Below are 23,523 nucleotides of genomic sequence, written 5' to 3' on the forward strand. Positions count from 1 at the left end.
AAAAAGTTGATATTGTTGTGAGGAGGGAGAAAGGACTTTTTCATGTGTGCAGGAATGTAGATTTCTTCCCCCCGTGAAATCCTAATTGTGCCTTGGAGGGCTGGTAGGGTATCTCTGCTCGGCTCAGCTCAACAGGATTTGTGTCTGTGTATGTTAGAGTATGTCTCTTAGCTTGAATGCGGATATAACCCTTTCATTGCACTAGCTGCTGATTTTTCATATTTGCCGATAGGCTGATCTTGTGCATCCGTAGCTTTTTTTTGTGGAGGAAAAAAAGTTTTTGTTTTTGAAGCTTCCATATTTAATTCTTTTCAAAATATTTGATAGTTGTAAGGAGTTAATGCTAGTGGCAAGTGGTCTGTTTTCTGTGGCTTATCCTTATTTGAAAATTAATCTCTTGAGAGCAGGTCATATCAATAGTACATAGTCAGATTAGAGATAGCCATAGAATATATCACAGGTCAGAACTATACCTGCCATGTGCGCCTCTTGAATTATTGCTGTGCATTTATCTATGCAAATCTAGGATAAGATCCTATCTGCCTGCAGCAACATATCCCCCTGGATTTGGTCTATATGAGTAAGGCAGGTTATGGTTGACAGTTAAAAAGGAATTGCAACAACATATATGCGAAGATTATTGCTGTAGTCATTAATTGTTCCTTGAAAGGGGATTAGGATTACCAGTCCTGTAGAGCACTCTAACACCTGTCCTTCCTCATACCTAACAACGTTACTTCACTTTCCATTATTTCTGTATTGGTTCAAGTTGGCAAAATGAAAAAGGCTGATTTATTCAAATGAATCATCAACGCTGGAAATGATTCAATACGTGCCACATTCAGATGGGTGATATATTATTCCCTTGGGGAGAGGCAAAGATGGAGCTGTGGAGCTGTTTTATTTGTGCTGTCTTTATCAGTGTGTCAGGCAGAAAGGCTGAGCTTGTTCTCTATGAATGGACGAGCCCTTGAACCATAAACCTGTACCTTCTCTGATAACAGTTTCTGCATTGTGATATAAGTGCCATTCTCTGTGATGTCCTCACTGACAGCTCTAAATATATCAACATGCACAAAATGATCTGTCAGATGAATTATTTTATTTCAACCAGTTCTCCAAAACTAAGGATTTTTAGTCCTCCTTGCACAGTGTGCTTTTTTTTTTAAAGACATTGTGGATTTTGCTGAGGATGAGTGCAAAGCACTGCATTGTCTTTGCATTTTAAAAAGCTTTGCTATTTCTGTTTTAATGTGCTCTCTGTAACATTTATTTTTTTCATATTTGCGCTCTATCATTTAACAGTATTTCTCATGCTGCGTCCTCACAGCACACTGATGTCTGAAATTGCAACATCTTCTAAGGTGATAAGAGAGTTCCTTGAATTACTCAGAGCTTGTGTGATAACATGCCCCTGATTGTCAGACGGGTGGGTTGGTGACATTGGAACACAGACGGTGCTTGTCTGTTTGAAATATTTTTTTCAAGCTTCCAAGCCCTGGGCAGTCCTCTCTCCCAGTCTCCCAACACCCTGCTTCACCCACTAAATCAGAGTCTTCCATACTGGAAAATCCGGCCCTGTCAACTGGCAGTCTGGACTATGTTCAGCCGATACGCCAAGCCCCCCCACCACCACCCCTTGATAGTCACCAGAGTTTGCCACCCCATGTAGATGCCTTTTGGTCGCCATCCATGAATGGCGTCAATAGCATCTTCCTACACAACAGTGACTGAACGGAGGGCACAAGAAAATGTGGGAATAATTTACACTTTCTCACTGTACTACCATCAGAAACCATAATTAATCATGATAGAAAAAATGTGGAAGCCATCTTGGCTGGTGAAACAAGCAGTGCCTGTGAACAGCCCTGACACCTTTTAACAGCTCTGATGGCCAAATGGAAATGGGTGTCATGAGTGCCTACAACTAAGCTTGCTTCGTGGCAGCATGTATCTGATCATCTTCAGAATTGTTTCTGCTACATGATGTTTTTCCAACAAGTGTAAAAAAAATGTTAAGCCTTTTTTAAACAAGGTGCTATTGTGGGCATTGTAAACAGTTTCGAAATATAAAAATGTGGCATTCATTTTTCCATCTTTAAATAAGACTTTTTTTTTTTTTTTTTTTTTTTTACAGATTCTGTTTTCTGTTTTTTTCTACACGTGCTAGAGTTGCAAAAATAAAATGTGATGCTTCAGATAATGTCAACTGTTATGACATGCAATGAGCTGTAGCAGGTACCTAAATTGTGTTTAGACCTTTTTCTTGGTTTGCGGCAGATACTGACTTTGTTGTGCATATTTTGTTACATGTAAAGTCCACCAACAGATGTGGTATGAGGGGTCAAGAAACTACAGTTGTAGTTTTCCAGTAAACACAGTAGAATTTGATCACCCTGAACTTTCATTGGTCGGCTGCAATTGTCCAAAAAAAATGTATTTGTTTTAATTTTTTTTACATTAAAATGTGTCAAGCTTGAAAAAGTAGTTATATTCATAAGTTCAGTGCTGTATTTTGCCCTGTTCAACTGTGTTGTGTCCACAGCCAAATCGCATGATACAATTATTTGTTCTGTGCCTCACTTTCCACGCCTAATTTAGCTTGGGCAAGATCTCGGGATCATACTGTTGCACCTGGCTCCATGTTACCTGTTAGTGGAAGCTACTGTGTTTTAGTATTGCTCTAATGCTTTCATGGTAGTGAGTAGGTGTATGTGTGTAAAGCCACCACTAGAAAGTGTTGAAAGCCTCAGCTAGCAAGATCGCATCCAGGGTGACTAATAAGCTTAACATGAGCGCGGCTGTGTTCGCAAGCATGGTGCAGTGAAAGAAGTCTTCACTGTTTGAGAAATGAAGAAATTGTTCCTTGGGCTGCCACTAATTCCTTTACCCCCCTCAAGCTTCAATCAGACTGTGAACTATCTTTCTGTTAGGCATGGCTTCATTGCAGCAACACTCTGCAAACATACAAGCTTGAGAGTTGCAGATGCATTTTAAACATGTTTTAAAGTGATCGAAAATGCTGCTTTCAGTGACAAATATCATCTGCATTTTACAAGTGACATAGAAATACAGTTGAGGCATTTAAATTCAATGGAATCATTTAGATATTGTGTTGCTTTTTATCCTGTATTTCCTTATTTCATGTTTGAATTCAATCAAAGTATACCCAAGAAAATAATGTTTCCATTTCTGAAACGAAATATAAATGTTTTGTTTAGTCCTGTGTTTTCATACATTAAATGATTGTGCGCTTTCATTTCTTGTCTTTTTTTTCTTTTGAACCACTGTTCCTCTATAGCACACTGCTGTGTTTGTTACCTAGTGGGGACCCAGTAGCAACGCTGTCTTTGGGCATATAGAATGCATTTGTATCCACAAGTGACTTTCCTCTGACCATGTGGCTCCTCAAAGTGTGGATTCATCAGCCACTTCACACTCCACTCCTGTGTGGGTGGGAGGCTGTGTTAAAAATAGGCAGGTTTGGAGGTAGTGAGCATGTCGAACTGTGTGAGGCACGTAAGAACACACCGAGCATTGACATTCTGGTTGTATACGTTTATATTTGTTGGTAATCAACCATTAAGTACTGCTATTGGTTATATCGGGTTACATCTCCAACATATCTGGCATGATAGTCTCATAACCATTGTTAAATTGTTCAAAGGTTGCAGAAAGCACTGATTCCATGATATATAGTATCAAGGAAATAGTATTAATTTTCAAAACCTATAACACCAGCTTTTGCTATATGTCAGAAATTACATTTGGTGAACCTACAAACGTTTTTAGTAACGCAATTTACAATTCATATGGCATTTTTTCTAGCGAATATTTCCATGACCCCCTAATGCTGTGGTACTTTGTTTTACAACTTCTAATCATGTAGCATCCATTGCTGAAGTGGGTGAAAGTGGAGTGAAACAATTTGCTGCACAAATACAGCTATTAGCACTGACAAGACAGCTCTGAAGTCTTGTAGAAAAGATGTCACTGGCAAATAAGAAATTATGATAAGATTTTATTGGATAATCATAGCTGCTCCTGCAAACTATTTGACATAAAAATGGGAAAGAGAGAATGAAATGAAATGTATGTTGGCTGAATATATATATATATATATATATATTTAATATAAAAAATATATAGATAAAAATCTGACATGTCAGGGCTAGAGTGTTTTGTCACTCTACTCAACCTTTACTTCTAAAACAGTTCTTGAATCTAGCTCAAGTATCTACTGACTAAGTTACACTGTAAATTTATCCCTGACCGCTTTTTTCTAGTGGCCTTTCTTTGTCCATTAGCTCCACGCTAACCTAAAAACTATGGGCAACATTGCCCCCCGATGCTCTATTTCTGAATATTGAATGCCCCCTTTTTGTCCAATATTGTTTCTGGTACACGATAGCAAAAGACCCATAGCCAAGGCAAACACTGCATTTCCTTTATGCACGCAAATTGGTAGTGGAGAGCTATAATTGAACTATTAAATGATGTGCTGAGAGTTTTTTTAACGCATAGTAGACAGATCCAAGATATGTATCAAGATAAATGTCTCGAGTGTCTGTGGCAATATCCAGCTTAAGAATATAAATAAAAAATAAGTTGAGAGGAAGCTTATGGTGTGAGTTGTTTATATCTGAGCTGTTGTTTTGTGCATGTTTGTTTTTTGCACCTAGGGTTCTGGGTCTCTTTAGGAAATGCTTTCAAAATCATGCAAATGGTTCACAGTATCTTCTTTAATCTACACTTTTTGTTTGCCTCTTTTATTTGGTGGCTACCAATGTGGATGTATATTTTCAGTCAACCCAGGTTTAGAAGCAAAAAGTACTGCTATTTGCCAACCTCACTCAGTTTGAATGCATCTAAAGAGAGGGATAGAGATTTTATACTCCAAGTAGAATGAAAGGGGTCTTACCTATTCATTGTATGTAGGAAAAAAATTGATGTAGCCAAAAAGGCTTTCCTCTGATTTTTGAACTCTTCAGGTTGTTTGTTAGAAAAATATAACATCAACCTTATTAGAAAGCTCCCCCTGGAAACACATAACATATTAAACTGTAATATTTTTGAACGTTTTGATTTAATGAGTGCTTACTATGACTAGTTACTTGACTAATGTGAAATTAGTAGAACATTTCATATTTATTATCTGCCATATAGCATTTTATTCAAAGCTATAAAGGGTTCTGTAAAATGACACAAGCAGAACATGATCTCTGAGGCATTTACATAATCTAAATCTTCAAACACATGGACTAAGAACTATTGTAAATATCTGGCTGCCCTCTGCACATTTGCCCATATCTGTATCAGCGAAATATCAGAATAGGGTTTTCTGAACAGACAGTTATATTGTAAGTGTTGTCCTAAACTGTTAGTGAGGTTTGATAGCTTCGCTGCATCAAGTGGCAGCAATGTTTAATAGTAAAAAAGACCCCCTCATCTGTAATAAGCACTATAGGGGAGAGTCATAGCTTCCCCTCGATCTCATTTATCTGTGTTCAGCCCCCATTTTTTGGGCAGAATTCATTTACTGTTGTCAGACTGACCTCTGACCTCAACAGCATCAGAGTCGACGCCATTGCCGGATCCTTTCAGTGTAACCATTCTTAACTCTCCCAACCACTTGATCTTCTGGCCTCTGAGATACTATTAGTGCTCTGGAATTCACTAACTGTTAAAGGAGATGTTATGTCTGATCTGTTTGAAAATACGGATAGGATTTTTCCCCTTCTGACTTCTACTATGTTTTTCCGTATATCTTTTTCTGCATTTAAAGATCGATCTTTTCAATCTTGCTCTAAGCTGCAGTCGATGCTTGTTAAGCCATCACCGTCTCTTAATCACAACACAGATACCTGTTAATTACCAAACAAGTTCAAATGTTTTTGCTACTTAAACTGGGATTTGAGATCGATGCGTTACTTCGCTTTCGGCCGAGCAGTGAGCACAGTTGACCATTTAATGAAACCTTGTGAGTTCTTTACACAGAGGCTGAAGGAGATAAGGAGCAGAGAGGATAAAGCATTGGATATATTAATTGGCAGATGCATAGACGACACTGTTAAGTATTGGGTCAGGGATAAAGCATGAACTTGTAAACTCACCGAGGGGCTTCCTCTCCCTCCCTCCCTTCTTTCACTAACTCACTCTTGCCCTTCTCGGTGTCATCAGTTAGCAAAGCGATGCTCGATTGCCTAGGCAGCTCTATGAGAGCAGTGATTAGACAACTCTCTGATTCTCATCCCCAGCAGAGTTCACTCAAAGGTAAGTCAGTTGCTTACATCCTGAGAGATACTGGTCTTTCTCTTTCTTTGTTCTCCCAATGCCAAAATCTACTCTGTTAAAGTGGCATGGAATGATAGTTTAATTTCATGACAATAAAAAGCCATGAAATACATTACTATTACTGCAAGTGTGTCATTTCATATTTACATTTAGCAAAAGACTCCACCTTCAGTGTCTAAAGGTGTAAATACCTCTTACTCTGTCACTGACCAGTAGCTATGAAACTTTCAGTTGGCTGAAGGGTTTATTTTAGGCACTGAGGTGTGGTCTCAAATCACCGTTTTGCTGTGATCACAGCTGGCAGTAGGAGGTTAATCCCAAGAGAATGCAAGCTGAATCTACCCCGCCTCCAACCTGCACCCAGGGCCTTCTCATTGCCGCTGGAGCTCTCTGGTCCGTATCCAACACTTACCCAGATTTCACTTCAGCTATGAGGGAAATTATTCCAAAAGTCTGTAAACTATACATACCATTATGGAGCAAAATTTTACCACAGATTTGGAGAGGCCTGGACGATCATATTAATGGAGAAGATAAAGGAGTTTAAACAGGGCAAGATAAGAAGTCTTTGCTGAGAGATTTGTTACACAGAAAACACACTGTCTGCTTTCAGAGACCTGTTTAGCTATGGTGCAAAAGCAATTCCTAAAATAGAATTACCATCAGAGGTCAATTGTTACATTTGTTATTAGTGTTGACGATTAGAGTTCCAGCATATTTTTGGAAACTGTTTGCCCTCCAGTAATGATTTCTGACAATGAGCACCGTTAAACATATTTAATATACATTTAGTTTATTTGAGCCCTGATAGATTATTTCAGATGGCAGGGTATGCATCTGTTTTTCCCTGGAGTCTTTCACACATATCTGCGCGTAATTAATGTGGATTTTGACAGATGGAGGAAAAAAATGTCCTTGTAAGGGAGAAGGGTACATGCCACAATGTGTGAAGTGCAAGCATGGAGGGAGTCTTTTGCTGCCTGTGCCAGCTGGACCAGCTAGATTCTTACAGGTAGAAATTTAACAACAAAATATGTGCAGAAAGCATGAAAATTCAGCACAGTCCACCACAAATAGTTTGTTTGTCGTGACTGTTGGAAATAATTGCAAAATGTTCTTAATTTTGTAAATTTGGCTTAAAGGAAAAATCTGCCTTATACAGCATATCTCTATCCATGTTAACGTTCGTGAAATATCCGATAAAGTTCTATTTTTTTCCATTATAATTGTGGCTGGAGGTCATTTTTTTACTTAAATGCTATAGTTGCTGTGTGTGTGTGTGTGTGTGTGTGTGTGTGTGTGTGTGTGTGTGTGTGTGTGTGTGTGTGTGTGTGTGTGTGTTTCTGAATGCATCAGGATCTGACTTAAATATTAGTGTAACTACATTATTATGTCTTTGCCTGGTAGCAAACATGTACAAATGAGGATTACAACTCTTGAGAAGGCAACAGGTCATGGTTGGTAAGCTGCCTGGGGGGGTCACTGATATAGAGTCACTTTTGACAGTCTGTGGAGGAGGCTCTATTGTTGCTGGTGTGTCTGGATGTTACCTGCAGGCACTATCACTGAGACTACAGTATTATCCTATTATTAGGCTTAGTTGTTTATGCTTATTACTGCTTGTCAGGTAGGCAGAGAATCCTTCTGAAAATGAGCATCTGCAGAAAAATACATGACTACTTCTTTATCTTATTCAAGTACATTGGATTAGAATAATTTTTAAAGGGCCTTTTAAGAACAGCTTGATAGGACACAGCAAAAAGAAATTTAGAGAGGGCCTTGTTTGTCATTTGCACATTTGATTCCATCAAATGTTTTACTGCCACCCAATCTTGGTAGGCAGTGAGAGATTGAAATAAATGCAACATCTGTTCTAAATGCAATAAAGCTAATATTGTGGTCTTATACGGCTGAAAATACTGACACAGTAATAGAATATTGTGGATTTAAACAGCTGCGTTTAATGTATCTGTTTGTAGAGGAAGTGAACAAAATAAAAAAAGCCCATCATATGGTCTGGCAGATTTTAGGCACAAGACCAGGGATGACAAATGTGCTCGCGCAATAATTCAATCTGCTCTCATAATTCTCTAACTTTTAGGGACAGACCGAATGAAAATGCTTCGGCAATTAAGCCGCCAAGTCACCGTCCAATAACTGTGATCAAGTATTAGTTTCAATGCTTTTTCTCTCACTTTATCTTATGACAGATTGTGGGGCAAAAAGATACCAGACAAGTGGCAGAAAGTTGTGATTATGTTAACACAAGTGTTTAGGATCAGATCAAACATGCTAGTTTGATCAGTTTTGTACAAAAGAGTCACGTGTGTGTGTGTGTATATCTATGTATAAATATGTATATATGTGTGTGTGTGTATGTATATATATATATATATATATATATATATATGCGTGTATGTCTGTGTGTGTTGAAGTAAATGGTTTTGTACATTATGTGTCAAACCAGAAAAGCATCACTTTTGTACCATATATATATATATATATATATATGAATTCTGACCTGATGTTCAGAATTTATATAGAGAGTAATGTATCTGTTTTTAAACACTGCAGAAATGGCTGCCATGCTTTAAGAAGTGTAATGTACAGACACTGCAGTATGCTGCTCCATTAAGAAAAAGAGAGAACTATCAGGAACTGCTGTTACTGAAACTGTCTCTTGACCATTCCTTGTCTATATGGTACTGTGGTTAAATACTCATTTTATATTCAGTATACGATGTATGGATCTGTTTTTCTTTTCAGAAAAAAACATATGTTCTTGTGATGACTGATCCTGATGCTCCCAGCCGCACCAAACCCACATCTACTCGCTGGAGGCACTGGCTTATCGTGGACATACAGGTACAGCTGGTCAGCAATAGCCTTAAATATTTGGGTGTGCAGGGCTCATGATGCCATTTGCGATTCGATTAGGAACACATGGCAAGAAATTTATGAACTAGTGGTTTCTTTTTTGGGGGGAAATTGTGCGTTTTCATAATCTCGGGTCTCTTGGCACGTCTTCTGTTTACATGTGCACCAGGGCCGATCACAAGGCTGAAAAATTATGAATGGTTTTTAAGCCTAACTTGGTGGAAAAAATGATGCCAAGTTCAAAAATGTTAATTTTTCATATCATGTATCTTGTGCAATAAATGCCTGTGACAAAAGTGTGGGAGTAAGTCTTTCTAAATGGCTGTGAAGTTTGCAAGGCCCTGTCAGCAGCAATTTCCCTCTGCCGCAGAAAGCCTGGGACGTGTCAATTCAGGCGTGTGAGACTGAGATTGAGGAAAGCAGCATGCGAGGCGCACACTCTTCCTCCCATAGAGCCGCAGTACCTCAGCTCCCCCTCCAGTGGAGAGATCTTGGCAGAATGTCCTTCCTTCATCTGTTCCCCCAGGCAGAGCAGCTCCCCCAATGATCCACACTTCTCCATATTTTACACCCCCGAAATGGGCACAGCTCCGATCCCCTTATTTCTCTTCATATTTCACTCCTTTCTATCCATTCGTTTGTGTGTTTTCACATTCTTGCTTTCTAACGCCAAATGCGTGTTTGAGTTGTTGATTGCCTCAAATATTTAGAGGTTTGCAGACATTTTATAATCCTGTGGGAACCAGGAGATCAACTTAGTAGATTAAGACTAGTGGCCTGAAAACAACCAGACAAAGACGCTTCTGCGGTGTATCACTGCTCCCGTTTCCTTTCAGATGGCGGCGGCGGTGTACGCTAAATGAATGCCACTTTGATTCTCAGATCCAAATGTGATGTATCTGGGATATATGTAATTTTGAGTTAACATTAAATGGTTATGGTTTTCAGACTTCAGTGATTCAGCTCTTCAGCTGTGTGCTGTAAAGATGATACGAGAAACAACATTATTGCTATCCTGTGAAAGTCTGAATAGTTATTTTATATCACTTGCATACATTAACAGTATAGGAAACGGCAAAAAAATATTCAAAATATACAATTGCATTAGATATCACCTTTGCCTCTAATATTAAGGCCATAAAAATTCAGTCTGGCTGCTTAACCAGCTGTGAATAAACAAATGTCTTTCAAGTGCTCTGACAGACTACATTCTCTCCAGCAATTCAATTCCCTGTCACTTGTGTGGGTGTTGACCTGCACTGCCCATGCAGGGATTGGCCAGTGTGACAGGATGTTTTCCTGGTTGTGACTGGTAGTTTGTCATAAGGGTTAATGAGCCTGTTGAGTGATGGCAACCAGTAGTGGGAGGTGTTTAATTGACCAAGGTGGCTCGGTGACCTCACACAACCTTAGATGTATGTGAATTTATTGGATTTTTGTTTCTTCTGTGGAGTTGTGATTTCTTTGCAGTGAATGAATGAATAATATATGTGTGTGTGCGCGCGCGTGTGTGTATATATACACATGCACGGTGCAGTGGCTAACGCTTCCACCTCACAGCATGAAGGATCAAGGTTCGATTTCTGTGTGGGGTTTGCATGTTCTCCCCCGTATCTGTGTAGGTTTTCTCCGGCCTCTCCCAGTCTAACACGGTCCAAATCATGCAGGAGGTTGATTGGAATACATTGGAAAAATTTCCCCGATGTGTGAATGAGAGAGTTAAATGGTTACTTGCCTATTTGGGTCCCGACAATTGACTGGGGACCAGTCCAGGGTGTACCCCGCCTCTTGCCCAATGACAGCTGGGTTAAGCACCGGCATCCTTGCGAACCTGACTGCAGGATAAGATAAGACTAGATTATGGATTGATATCTCCATATGTTCACACATACCAAGAATTTGGCTCCGGTTGACAATTACACCTCATACTGACTGGACGTTAACAAAGACTGGACAAGAACATTGTAAACAACATGAAATACAAAGTCTGTGTGCAAAGTCTGTAATAGTGTTGATAATTCACATGAGTAATATACATAACTATATATACACACAAAAACTATTAAAATGGATCAGCAGTTGGATCATGTCTCATGAAGTGGTGTGAGATCCAGCAGCTATCCCTTTCAGCAGGTATCCCTCTCATATATGTCATATTTATTATATTAACCCAAGGTCATGCAGGCTTGCTCTAGTTTACAGATTTTTTCATAGTTGCTGCTTGTTCTTTTTCCATATCTTCAATTATGAAGGTATAAGTTTTTCTTGATTCATCCTTGAGTGACTGCGCAAAAGTATAATCACTGACTTTAAACCAAAATGTAACAGAGCTGAAATAGACTTGAATAACTGTGACGCCTCACCTAATCTAACATTCAGCCATATTACGTAGTTGATTTTTCACAGAGCTTTTAGAATGTTGATGTCATAATAGTTGGTGCAAAATTGTCAATTACCTCACATACAGTGCCTACTGCGTCCATCCAGAGTCCAACCTAAGGGATCTTAATGTTCAGTTTAATGACTTTGGTCAAGAACTTGTTGTTTTTCAAATGGAAAGTAAACTTTCCTTTAGTGGGATTTGACAGAAAGGTGTTGAGGTTTATTTCTTTGTGGCTGTTTGAACAATATAAGGCTATAGTCATCTGTCAAGTCCGATATATTTTTTTTTTAAATAAAGTACTGGCATCAAGAATGCGCTCTGACATGCATTCATTATTGGTATGTGGTAGCCTTTCTAGTATGATGTTCTTCTGCAAGGTGGATCTTGTTGTAGGTGGTTTCTACGTTTGCCACAAGCAAGTGAACATCAAAATAATGCAACACTTCAAAGCAAAGGTAGCGCCTCTTTGAAATACAACTTTTTTTCCTGTAGCATTTCTAGCTTCCTTTGCTAAAATGGATTTTCACTTTATAGAAATCAGGCAAATTTTTGTCAGTCAATTTCAATTATGTGATAGAAATGTTGTGGACGACAGGGACAGATGACGATACTGCACATGACCCTGGTGCACATGATACAACTTAATACAAGATTAATGCTTAAAACATTGCCTGCAAAAAGTGGGCAGAAAAAAAATGAAACTTAAATCTTTTTGTGATCACAGATTTGATGTGATAAAGCTGAAGATGTCACAGACTACTTGGAAGCTAGTTGGGACATTTGAGGTAACTGTGAGACCATTACTGAAACAAATCAAAGTGCTTTTCAAGAAATGTGCATTGTACTTGAATTTCACTTACGCAGCTATGTCAAAGAAATAACATATTTTTTTAACATAAATGTATTATGCAATCGGCCCTGAGTAAATTTCTCTTTCCTAAAATTTCAAAAGCACTGATGACATTATTTGTAAATCTTTGTCAAGTCTTATTGTGGCAGACGTGTCACCTCTCATTCGAGTGGCTTTTCAGTGTTGTTTGTAAGATCACAAACAGAATAATGGCCGGCACCATTCCTCATTCAAAGTTTATCAGAATAATCCTATAGTGTTTTAGGTCTAAAAAAATCTTAATTTTGCGACTGGATTATAGGTGTGCTAAATTCAAATCACAATACACTTGATGTATGCTGAAAAGAAGCGCAACAGATTGTGCAAGAAAAAAACAGTACTTGATTTAGGCTGACATTGATGGTCCTTTGAGCCTTTACTACCTGTAATTTGGGATTTGGTTAATAAATTTAATTTCCAAATGCCCTCCTAGTTTATGCTGCAAAATATGTAAATCATGCTGATTCTCCTTTTCAACCGTGGCTCCAATCACAGTTGACTAGAACACTCTACTAGATGCTTTGGAGATGGATGGTGCATTTTCTTCCTTCACCAGCTGTCCTTGTATCCTTTTGTTCTCTAGTTATTAGATACCTAATATACAATATCCAAGAGTCCATTGACAGTAACCCAGTAAGTAATTTTGAATCAGTTACAGAATGAAAATTTATTGTGGTAAATTGTTAAAATACCTATCAGCAGATTGTTGGATCACACTTACTCCCAGATTTTGAGCCTCTCCCAGATTTTGAGCCTCTCCCTTCTTCCTTCTGCACTGGCATATCCTAAATCAATGCAGATGTTCCAGTACAGTCTTGCAGTGATAATTACTCTACCAAGCAAATCATTAGTATCTGAACAGAGGCAGCTTATAAACGCAGCAGTAGGTTTTACTTTACTTATTATTACCTATTGTTTGTGAATTAACCTGCTGCCACGAGAATTTGCAAAACAATTTTGTATGATTTCTTGCTGTAAGAAAGCAAGTCTATTTATTATTGCCATGAAAACTTGTCAAAGAAAGAGGTAAAGCCCTCAATTCATACAAGTATCTCTTGTGTGTGTGCGTGTGTTTTCCGATTCAAAATGAATGACCCATATTTCTTCTTTCTTTTTCTTTTACATTAACTTTACAGTTTTTAAATCACACATTCACTTTGGTAGACTGCTGGCAGGCCTGTTGTGCGGCTCAGCACATTGCAAGTTGTGATCATAATCATTGTGCACAGGGGATATGCATGCTTTAACATCCATCTTTCAGACAGAGCCTGTGTTCTGTTGTTGGTCAGGCAAATAAAAACAGTGAAGTATTGTGACTGTATCAGACCAGCTGGCTTTGTGTTTGTGATTTCTGCAGCCTGCAGAGATCGTCTGCTCCACACCTCGAGATGTCCTTAAACAGCAAACTATTAGGTGTGTTACATAGTATTGAAGTTTTATTGTTTTACTTGTGAAGAATTACACTTAATTTTGTCTTTTTGATAAGGACTCACCAAATGCCAGTTATTGGAATAATAATCAACAATTGAAGTACATCTAATGATCCATGAACACAAAAAGTCTGCGCCAAATATAAGTTTTCAATTGGGGTGACATGATATTATTCAAAGTCAATATCACCAGTATTTCACAGATTTTAGGTAATAGGAAGAGAGGCCTTTAAGGAGCTTAAACAAAGGATCAACCAGAGGGCTCCATTAACATCAAAATTTGATAAGTGAATGTGACTGGTGTGAAGCTTCCAGTGTGGCATAGATCTGAGATTATTAGTTTGTATTAGTGAACCAAATTAACAAGATTTGACTTCTCTCCAAACTACCCAAACCCAGACCTCCCTATCTATCAACTGAATGGTAACTTTGGTTCACTTATTCATTTTGTATATGCATTTATACATAAAAAACTTATATCAAGCCCCCTAATCTCCAAAATGTTGGCTTTGCTTGAAGTGAAACAGATGTCTTAACATGCAGTGTCTTCTGTGTAATTTTGATTGTGACACAATAGCATTGACGCAGTATCAAACATACCATGTTCTCTTATCAGTTCATGTAGCACCAATCGCAAATGATATTATGGCCATTAAAGTGTTTTAATTTTGTGACTGGGTTGAAATAAAAATATATATCCAATATTGCAGATTAATATGTATCTCTTTTGTTTTTTGTTTCTTAATCTAATCATATAATTTGTGGCATGATAATGTTAAACATTTATTTTTGACAGACATCTGCCCCATATGGATGCTGAAATCAGTTCCCCGAAGGCCAGGTAAAATAGAGCTAGGCTTATTTTGAGAACAAAGAACCCTTGGTATTATTCATAATTAAACTCTTATTGTGTACTCTGCTGAATATTTCCATTCTTTTACCTCTTTTCTTCTCGTCGTCGTTTCCCCTCTCGGTACTTTGCACCTCATGCTGGGAACATCTGTCTGGCGTCAGAGAGGAGCCTGGCTGTGCAGATTGGAGCAGGTAGAGGAGCACATTGTAGCCCGGCTAATGATGAGAGTGTCTGCCCTCTCTCTTGGAGGAGACGCAAGCTGCTGCTTCGCGCTTGCTCACTCCACTCATACGCCCAGGGAAACAGATTTCCAAACATATGCAGTATGTTTTTAATCCAGTTGAGCACTTCATTTCCTAGCAAACACAAATAACCTTACGGGACATCCATATCCAGGGGGGTGGGCGCAAAGGAATTGAACAATTTTCCTTTCTAATGTGATCCCCCCCCCCCCTCCAAAGTTGTTAAACATGCACATAACTAAGGTTAACAGTTTGCTTGTTTATGGTGTTTCAAACTTTTATGCAGAAGTGTATCCTGGCTCCAAGTCATATGAAGCAACTTTATCCATTCTAAACTATACTTAGTGCACCTGTTGTTTTGAGGTTTAACTGACAGAATAAGAACAGATTGCTGGTAGTCACTTCTATATAAACTTCTTACTAAAATATGATAAAGAATCATTTACATTTTGGGTATTTTTCCAATTAGAAATCAACCACCGTATATAACTTGGATATTTCATTTTTGACCCTGATGAAGTTTTTATGCAGGTCATTCATATTTTCCTTAACTATCAAATGCCTCCCCTGGCGTAACTGAACAATAGCCCTTAACATGGAAGCCCAGCTGGAGGTGCTTAACATTTAGAGTTATGCTCATCCTGCTGTCAGCTACAGCCAGACAAATGTCAGAGGTGGTACTACATGGAGTTCAGCCGTTGGAAGCCATTCCCTCACAAACCCACCTTAAACTCTCTCTGGTCTTTCAACCAAATTTGGATGCCAGCGTACCTTGGTTGTTAAAGCTTTAGAGTATTCAAGCTTGAATTTGTGGATCTTTGTAAGAGAGGAAATTAGTGATTTGACATGATTTGCCAACTTACAACGAGGTCCTCCCATCTTTTTTTTTTTCTGCTACACCTGAGCTCCTCTTGTCTTGTGTGCAAACACCCTGTCATGATACTATCGATCTCCTTTTACTTGCAGCTTATTAACAAGCAGGTTCTTCAGCGTGGGCTGATGCTCTCTCTGTTCTCAGCCACCTAAAGGGAGAATTACATAAGAATCCTCCACTCAATTGTCAGCTCCATCCCCCGTCCACATACAATACATACTTAAACACACACAAATACACAGACAATACTGTAGCTGATAACCTACCAAGCGTCTTGCATCTCTATAACAACTGGCCTTCCTGCTGCGGTTGCCTTGGTGAAATGATTGAGGAGGTTTCACTGCACAAAGAAAGTGGGCTGTTATGGTTTCATGTCAGAAGTTGTTAGTACTGTTTGGGCAGCAAGGGAAGAATTATCCATAAATTATAATTTTAACTTCATTTAGTAATTTCCCTTGGTAATCCCTCCTTTAGTAATGTTATATCGTGAACTCTAACCCAAACCTTTAATTCATGGAAATAGGCCTAATGTCTAAGTCAGTGTCGTGCCATTTTTACTGTCCAGTGTACATCACAATTCCAGGGCAACCTGGAAGGCCCTCTGTGAACCAAGCAGTCACACTATAGTTTGGGTTATTTAAAAAAAAAAAAAAAAAACAGATTGGACCTTCCCCATGCAAATGCAGTTTAAAAACCAGTAGCTGTGCATACATAAAAGCACTTCTTTTAATATGTGCCCCCTTTCTTCACACCCACGACCATTGTGTATGAAATCCTGTTTTTCCTGAAAAGATTTCCAGTCGCAGCTGCAGACAATGTTCCCCCTCACAAGCTGTCGTCTTTGTCATCCCCCCCCTTCACTCAAGTCAGTAAAGCAGGATCTCTGGCAGTCATCCCTGTGCCTGAATTTCTGTGTTACAGGGTACAGGTTGGGGGCTTGCCAGACTCTACCTGTTCCCTACCTGTTTCCTTCTAAACTGGTCGGTTTTGACAGGCATTGATGGAAATCAGAGGGAGGGAGAGAGGGGCGTGTAAATGCACAAATGTCATAGTTAGTGGGGGGTTGTTGAGGCCGCGGCTGCAAAACGGCTTTCCCTTGGTGGTGTCTCTTGAAAGAGTATGTTGAAGGGGAGTGAGGCATGCTGATAAAAACAACTCACTAATAATTATGCACCCCTAAAATAGCCCTTACCTAAGTATATGGCATGCTTGCCAGTTAATTGTACACAAAAACAAAGACTTCACAAAAGACCTCCTGCAGCCGATGTAATTTCTTGTATTTTGGCATGATAATTAAGTGTGACAGCTATGAATGCAAAGTTGGCAGATATTATAGTGGCCTGTCTAACTCTACGTAATGATTATTAGTTTTTTGTGTTCCAAAACTTCTTCTGAACTGCAGACAAATGTCACACACACGAGACGATTTTTCTCTTTTGTATGATGAAGATGAAAGGAATATTACCATAGTATTTGGGTTGTGTATGAAATACAGTTTAAAATGGAGAAATAGAGCTGCTTAATAATGTTCTGATTTTATAAACCTACTGAAGACCCTGCCCACTGCAGTTACTAAGGTGCAGTGATGGTTGTATTCTAATGAGATTAAACACATTCTGCCTATTTTTCCGATTAGTTCATTCAATTACGTGGAAGAGATTATTCCATTCAGCGCATATTGCACTCAGTATCTGTTCCTTTCTGGGTAGGAAAATTGTATGGGATTTAATGGCAGTGTTTTTAATATCCTCAGAAGATGATGATGCTTTGCACGGCAAACAAAAAGCCTCCGTCAATACAATATGTTTAGCAGAAGCCAACATTCTATCCGTTACTTGCGAATAATTTGTATACGGTTGCTGCATCTCTTCTAGATTGTTCTCAGGATTTTAACTTGTTCCTATTGATATGCTGTAGGACTAACAGCTATAAATCTACTAAGACCTCTGATCTGTTCTATTGACCATTATCATAGCCAAGAGGTTTGTAACAATGTGGTATTTTTATGCTACAGTTTGTGAGAAACCTGTTTACATTCCAGGGTGCTGTATAGTTCACTTCTCTCTGCAGCTCAGTCGGATTCCAAAGCACGGTATAGATTTCTTTCAGCTGATGAAATTAAAAAGACAGCAGTGTGTGTGTGGTGTGCCTTCCAGCAACGCGATTTGCCTGCGAGTTCACGATATGGGTTGAGAGGGGAGATCCTTTGGGGGGGGATTAAATAGCTCCCTCTCTTCCTTCCCTCCTCCCCTGCCCTCCATTCTTGCAGAACACAAACAGCTTGCAGGGCTGTACAGTACTCTTACAACATGTTTGCCACAGTGCTGCTCACAGGTAACAATAAGCCAAGGTCAAAGGTTAAGAGGGATTGTGGAGCTCGGTTTCCACTGCGTTTCTCCAGCAGATATGCACATAAGCACAGACAACCATGCCTGTAGAATTGCTAGGAGAAAGAGCGAGATACTGAAAGAAAGCAAGCTTTGGAAATAGGTTGGTTTCAGACAGAACAAGGCCGAGGCAGGTTACGAAAAACAATGAGGGACTGCTCTGTGACATAAGTACTGTCTTACTCTTAATCCCGTCTTCCTGCACGACAGTTTCACAGACACAAATAATCCTACTTAGAAGATGACCCATTCATTCATTGCAGCCAGATCTCTATGTCAACTGCTTCACTCGGAATACAGTGACAGTCACCTTTTAAAATCACCAGTTATTAGTTCAGGCCAGGTTCGATGCTCCTTGTCTATTAAACCAAGAGCATTGAAAGTCATTGAAAAGTTTGTCATCTTTTAAACAATCTACACTGATAATTATGTTGCATCAAAAGTCTTTCATTCAAGATTTATCTACAGAAGTACCTATACAGCAGTATGATAAGCATTTTATGTATGTACTGCACTGTGTAAGTATGAAGGACTGCTTCAAAAGTGCAAACTGTTCAGATTTTAAAATACGTCAACTGACAGACTTATTTTTTACTGATTCGTGAACTTCTAAATTCCATTTTAACATTTAACCAGCCATAAATTATTAACATTTAATAACTGGTCGAACAGTCCATAACTGATTGGTTGGATAAGACAATAGAAAAAAAAAAAAATCCAGTACATACATCCTGCAGATGGGGAATTTAAGAACTTGGTCTCACATTTACTTGAAAGCACAGAACTCTATGCATTTGTCACGATCCCGTACCTCAAAGATTATTTTCTTCAGAAAAACAAATGAGAAAACTACTTTGACTGGGCCGAGGCATTCTGGGTCAAGTTAGTCAGTTTCAAGAACAATAGATGTCTTACATACTGTAGAGATTAAATTGTAAAATGTCTACATTTTATATGGAAGAAAACATATATGAAAAATGACCTAAAAAAGTAAATTTTATGCCATAAAGAAACAAAGCGCTGAATACTGATGTGCAACGGATGAACTGGGATGTCTATCTGAACTCTGACTGTTCATTAGATTTAAGCCATGGTGAAAGTATACCTTCGTAAAACCAGATTTCTGCCTCCGCCAGCCTCTTTGAATAGGAAGGAGATTATCCATATAATCTCTTAATCATGCACATGGTGTACATAGTTGGTCTTCTGCCTAAAACCTCTGTCCTGATCAGACGTATCATTGCCACCTTTTCCGATGATTCCCTCTAACCCACAGACTAATTCGGGTTAGCTGTGACACTTTCAGAAAATGTTCTGTTCCAGCTGTTGGTTTTTTGTACCCTCAATGCCCTATTAAAATGAAACACGGACCAACAGCACATAAAATGGAACATGGAAATATGTAGATTTCTAAATACAGCTTTTTGAAAACCATCATTTCTACAAATGTATTCAGAATATAGTCATTTGTTTCATAACATGAATTAGGTTACTGTACATTTTGCGCAGTATATGTTCCCCCAAAAGTAGGAATTAATAATGAAGATGCTTTTTGGCCTGAAATTGCTATTCAAACAATTATGTACTTAGTTTCTTCCAACAAATGCATTCCACAATATTGTTTTGCCTCATAGCAAAGCACCCAAAAGACTAAAACCTTTCATTCCAGAAAAGGCCGCTATTAGTCACCATCAATAAAAGCATAAAAGCATTTATTTCCCACGTTTGTCAAATTAACAGCATACTCCATCTCCCATAGGACTTGTAAGGTTCATTAACCTTTCTGTGAAGTGGGACAGGTTTCCAGCAGTTACCATAACCTTTGTCTCGCTCCTACCTCAATTATAATAGAAGAATTAAACAACCAGCGATTCAAAATCGTAATGCTGCCTCTTAAATCCCTTTGTACCAGCTCTCAGTTTTTAATGACTAAAGACACTGAATGAACTATAGTTATCAACAGATACAACAGTGGACACAAGCAAATCAAATGGCTACTCTTAACAGGATTGAGAACTGAAATATACATGGACGGCTATTGTTTGATGCCCAGATTTAACCGTTTCTAAAATGAGTTGGTGTTTTTTCAAGGAATTCATCATTGTTGTAAAAGAATACCATCATTTGGCCAATCTGGCATTGATAATACGTAAAAATTCTGTGTAGAACCATTAACGGCTCTCTTCTCAGTTTATTCATTACCCTAAATTGCTTAATATTTTACCAAACTTTTCCTATCTAGTCGCCTTATCCACCAGCTATCCTTAGTCAAAAGAAATTATTGACCTTGAACAAACTAAGTGGTCAATTACACGCCTGTTGATCTCTTTTAATTTCTTAATAATTAGATTATCAGCCTCCTCATCGTCCTATCACTTCTTTTTCTCCTCCTCCTCCATACCCGCAAGGTTTCTATAGTCATTTATTTTGTGTCACTGTTCACACTTCAGAAAGTATTTTAAATCTGTCCCATTAACTGTTTAATAAGCGGAATATTCCACTCCCACCACCTTAGCATCTCCCCCGTCTCATGCATTCATCAAAATCCAGCACATTTCCGGACGTATTTGTAGGCCCTAAGCTCTGTTAACCAACTATCTATACACAACATCAAATGGCTTTCAGTGGCAGTGCTGGAAACTGCTGTAGCCTCTTACTAGAGAGCACTCAGTCCTCTGTTGCTGTTATTTAAAGGCAAGTTCTAGCTGGGATTCTCCAATGCTACCTCCATAAGTGGGAAGCCTGTGCGGGGACATGTCATCGCCTTGTTGGGTTGCTGTGCTGATGAAGCTGGAGGTGGGGCGAGTGGGCAGCCTTGTTCAGGTTCCAGGATTCCCTCCAAATGAGTCAGCCAGCCCCCACTCAAACTGACTGTTACCTAGGGAACTCAGGCTTGGGCTTCCCTCAACAGCATTAAAGTGCAGACTCATCAGCACCTATACTCCGTGGTAGACACATATTTGCTTTGAGGGAAGCAGGATCCAGGTTGGATGAAATTAGTTTATTAATACGTTCTAGCTTTGGGCATAACAGGGCAGTACGGGGCAATCTGCTCTGTGAGAATGAGATGACCAGACCAGCACAACCATTTTGTGAAGGTCCTTTTTTTAATGTATGCGAATTAGACCGAATAGATTAGGCTGATAATGAGTTTGGGTGGCTACTTTCTTAAGTCACTGGCTTGAGTAATAGTATTCATACTTCCTAATGAGTATGGCCAAGAATGTAGGTTTGGTACATCACAGAACGTCAAACAGTGTCAGTGACGGCTTGAGTTCACTTAATAACTGGACTGTTTATGTTGCCAGCTCAGTTCATTACCAAAACCAAATGAGTTTCTTTACCAAATTCATTAATGTAACTGGCAATTGTTAAATGGGTTAATTTGTTAATGCACTGAAGCGAATCCAGGGTGACTCCCCCACTGGCTTTCACCCTTGGCTGAGGCCAATCCACTCTGCTTAGCTGATCACCATTTAGTTGCAGTGTCAACCAATCATCTCTGATTACCGGCTGTTGAGCTTTTTACAAACTCATTTATTGACAGTTTGGTCAAAAGGAAAAAAATGATTCTCAAACCTGTTTGATTTTTATTAAGGTTATTAATTTTGTTTTATTTGAGCATAGAGCATTTTCTCAACATTCAAGATAATATCATCCTGTTAAAAAATGGAACAGGTATTCAGTTATTCAGTATGTAGATGAAGAAATCATATCTTTATGGACATATTGGATTTGCTTCTTTTTATATCACTGGAATGGCTGGTGTCAAATTGACAGTTTCTTTGTCACTCTTTGTTTGAGAAGCAAAAAAGAAATCCAAGTGCTATGGTTACAGTTCACTGGCATATAGAATCCTGTCCTGGAACTTTACACTTTTTTGGCAAACCAGTGTATAGAAACGAAGTAATGTGCCCACATTTTTTCTGAAAAATGGGATTCAACTCAACCATTATATCTTTCATGATATTTCATGTTTGCGTAGTTCAATTTAATTGTCATTATTTATATGCCTAAGCGATATTGACTGCTGTGGACCTTTTCGTTTTTGGGGTGTCTGACATTTTTGTGTGAGTTCTAAGGTGGTGGTTAGAGGTAGGCCACTGTGTTGACATAAGAAAACATTAGTGTGTTACGCATTTGGTATTTTTATCTTTTCAATTGTACATGAGATCTCAGTTGTAGTGGTTCCTCTCAATGATGCTAAACAAGGGCTCATTAGCAGCTGATAAGAACCAGATCACATGAGACACCCACAAAGAAAGAATGGTTGCATTTCTTGCTTGAGGAGGAAGTGAAGATTCACATCTGCAATTCTTCATATTTATTGATGGCGCAATCATATGTTGAACATATGCAAGACACGGTTAAATACATTACATTGCTTGGAAACATTTCCTGAACAAACTTTGTGACTCCTTTGAAAGCAACGTAAAACCGTCTAACTGCAATGATATATTTACTTGTACTGTACTTTGGTCTTCTCAAATGTAATGCGGTGCATTAGCGTAGTGTTTTTAATTAGAGATACAGTTAAAATAAGGTAAAGTAAACCTTAATTAAAAGTGAAAAAAATCAACTTATCTTCATACATCTATTCACAATCTATATCCCTTATCCTGTAAAAAGGGTCTTGAGAGGGCTGGATAGTGGCTGAAAAGTGGGGTACTCTCTACATGATGGCAGTCAATTATAGGGCCATGCATGGAGAAATGCAACCATTCATTCTTTGATTCCCACCTAAAGACAAGTTAAAGTCTTCTGTAAGATGTAGAACCTGGAGAGAAACCAGCCTGGCTTCATCAATAATTTGAATCTAGGGGGTTGATCATATATAGCATAGAACTGTTGATTTAACAATAGTTTAATTGCAGTATCCAAATTTACTACAATGGATTAGAACATAGAAGTACATGTCAATGCACTTCTTATTTGTCAGTCAGTCACTTCTGAGTATCTCTCTCTCTCTCACACACACACACACACACAAACACAAACAGCTTGGATAATTGTAATCAGTTGATCAGGGGAGAGAGACTGCTGCATTCTACATCTGCAGCTATTCCGTACAAGCTTTATCAAGGTAAGTAAGCCCCCTTGACAAGCACTTGAGTATTTCTCTCTTTCAGTTTTTGGAAAAGAAACATTCTCAACCTGTAAACTGTCAGGATACTTGTCAGACACCAAGTTTTAATTCACAATAACCCTGCAAATGAATGGGCTGATTAGTGAGGCGAAGATAAGAAGGCAATCATAAGCACTTGGCTTGAGTGAATAGTTGGGGGGAGGGGGTG

General features: G+C 38.7%; 1 protein-coding gene across 1 annotated transcript in view; it reads left to right on the forward strand.

Moving 5' to 3' along the window:
• The window catches only part of pebp4 (phosphatidylethanolamine binding protein 4), a 53,761-nt gene that overhangs the window by 14,709 nt on the left and 15,529 nt on the right, over window positions 1–23,523 (forward strand). The window contains exon 4 of the mRNA XM_086174100.1: window positions 9,061–9,159. Coding sequence (XP_086030226.1) covers window positions 9,061–9,159 — 99 coding nt within the window. The remainder of the gene's footprint in view (window positions 1–9,060; window positions 9,160–23,523) is intronic.

The sequence above is a fragment of the Fistularia commersonii genome, chromosome 26 (genome assembly GCF_037954325.1).
Source record: "Fistularia commersonii isolate RoL2024-O1a breed Wild chromosome 26, RoL_Fcom_v1.0, whole genome shotgun sequence".
In the NCBI taxonomy this organism is placed as follows: domain Eukaryota; kingdom Metazoa; phylum Chordata; class Actinopteri; order Syngnathiformes; family Fistulariidae; genus Fistularia; species Fistularia commersonii.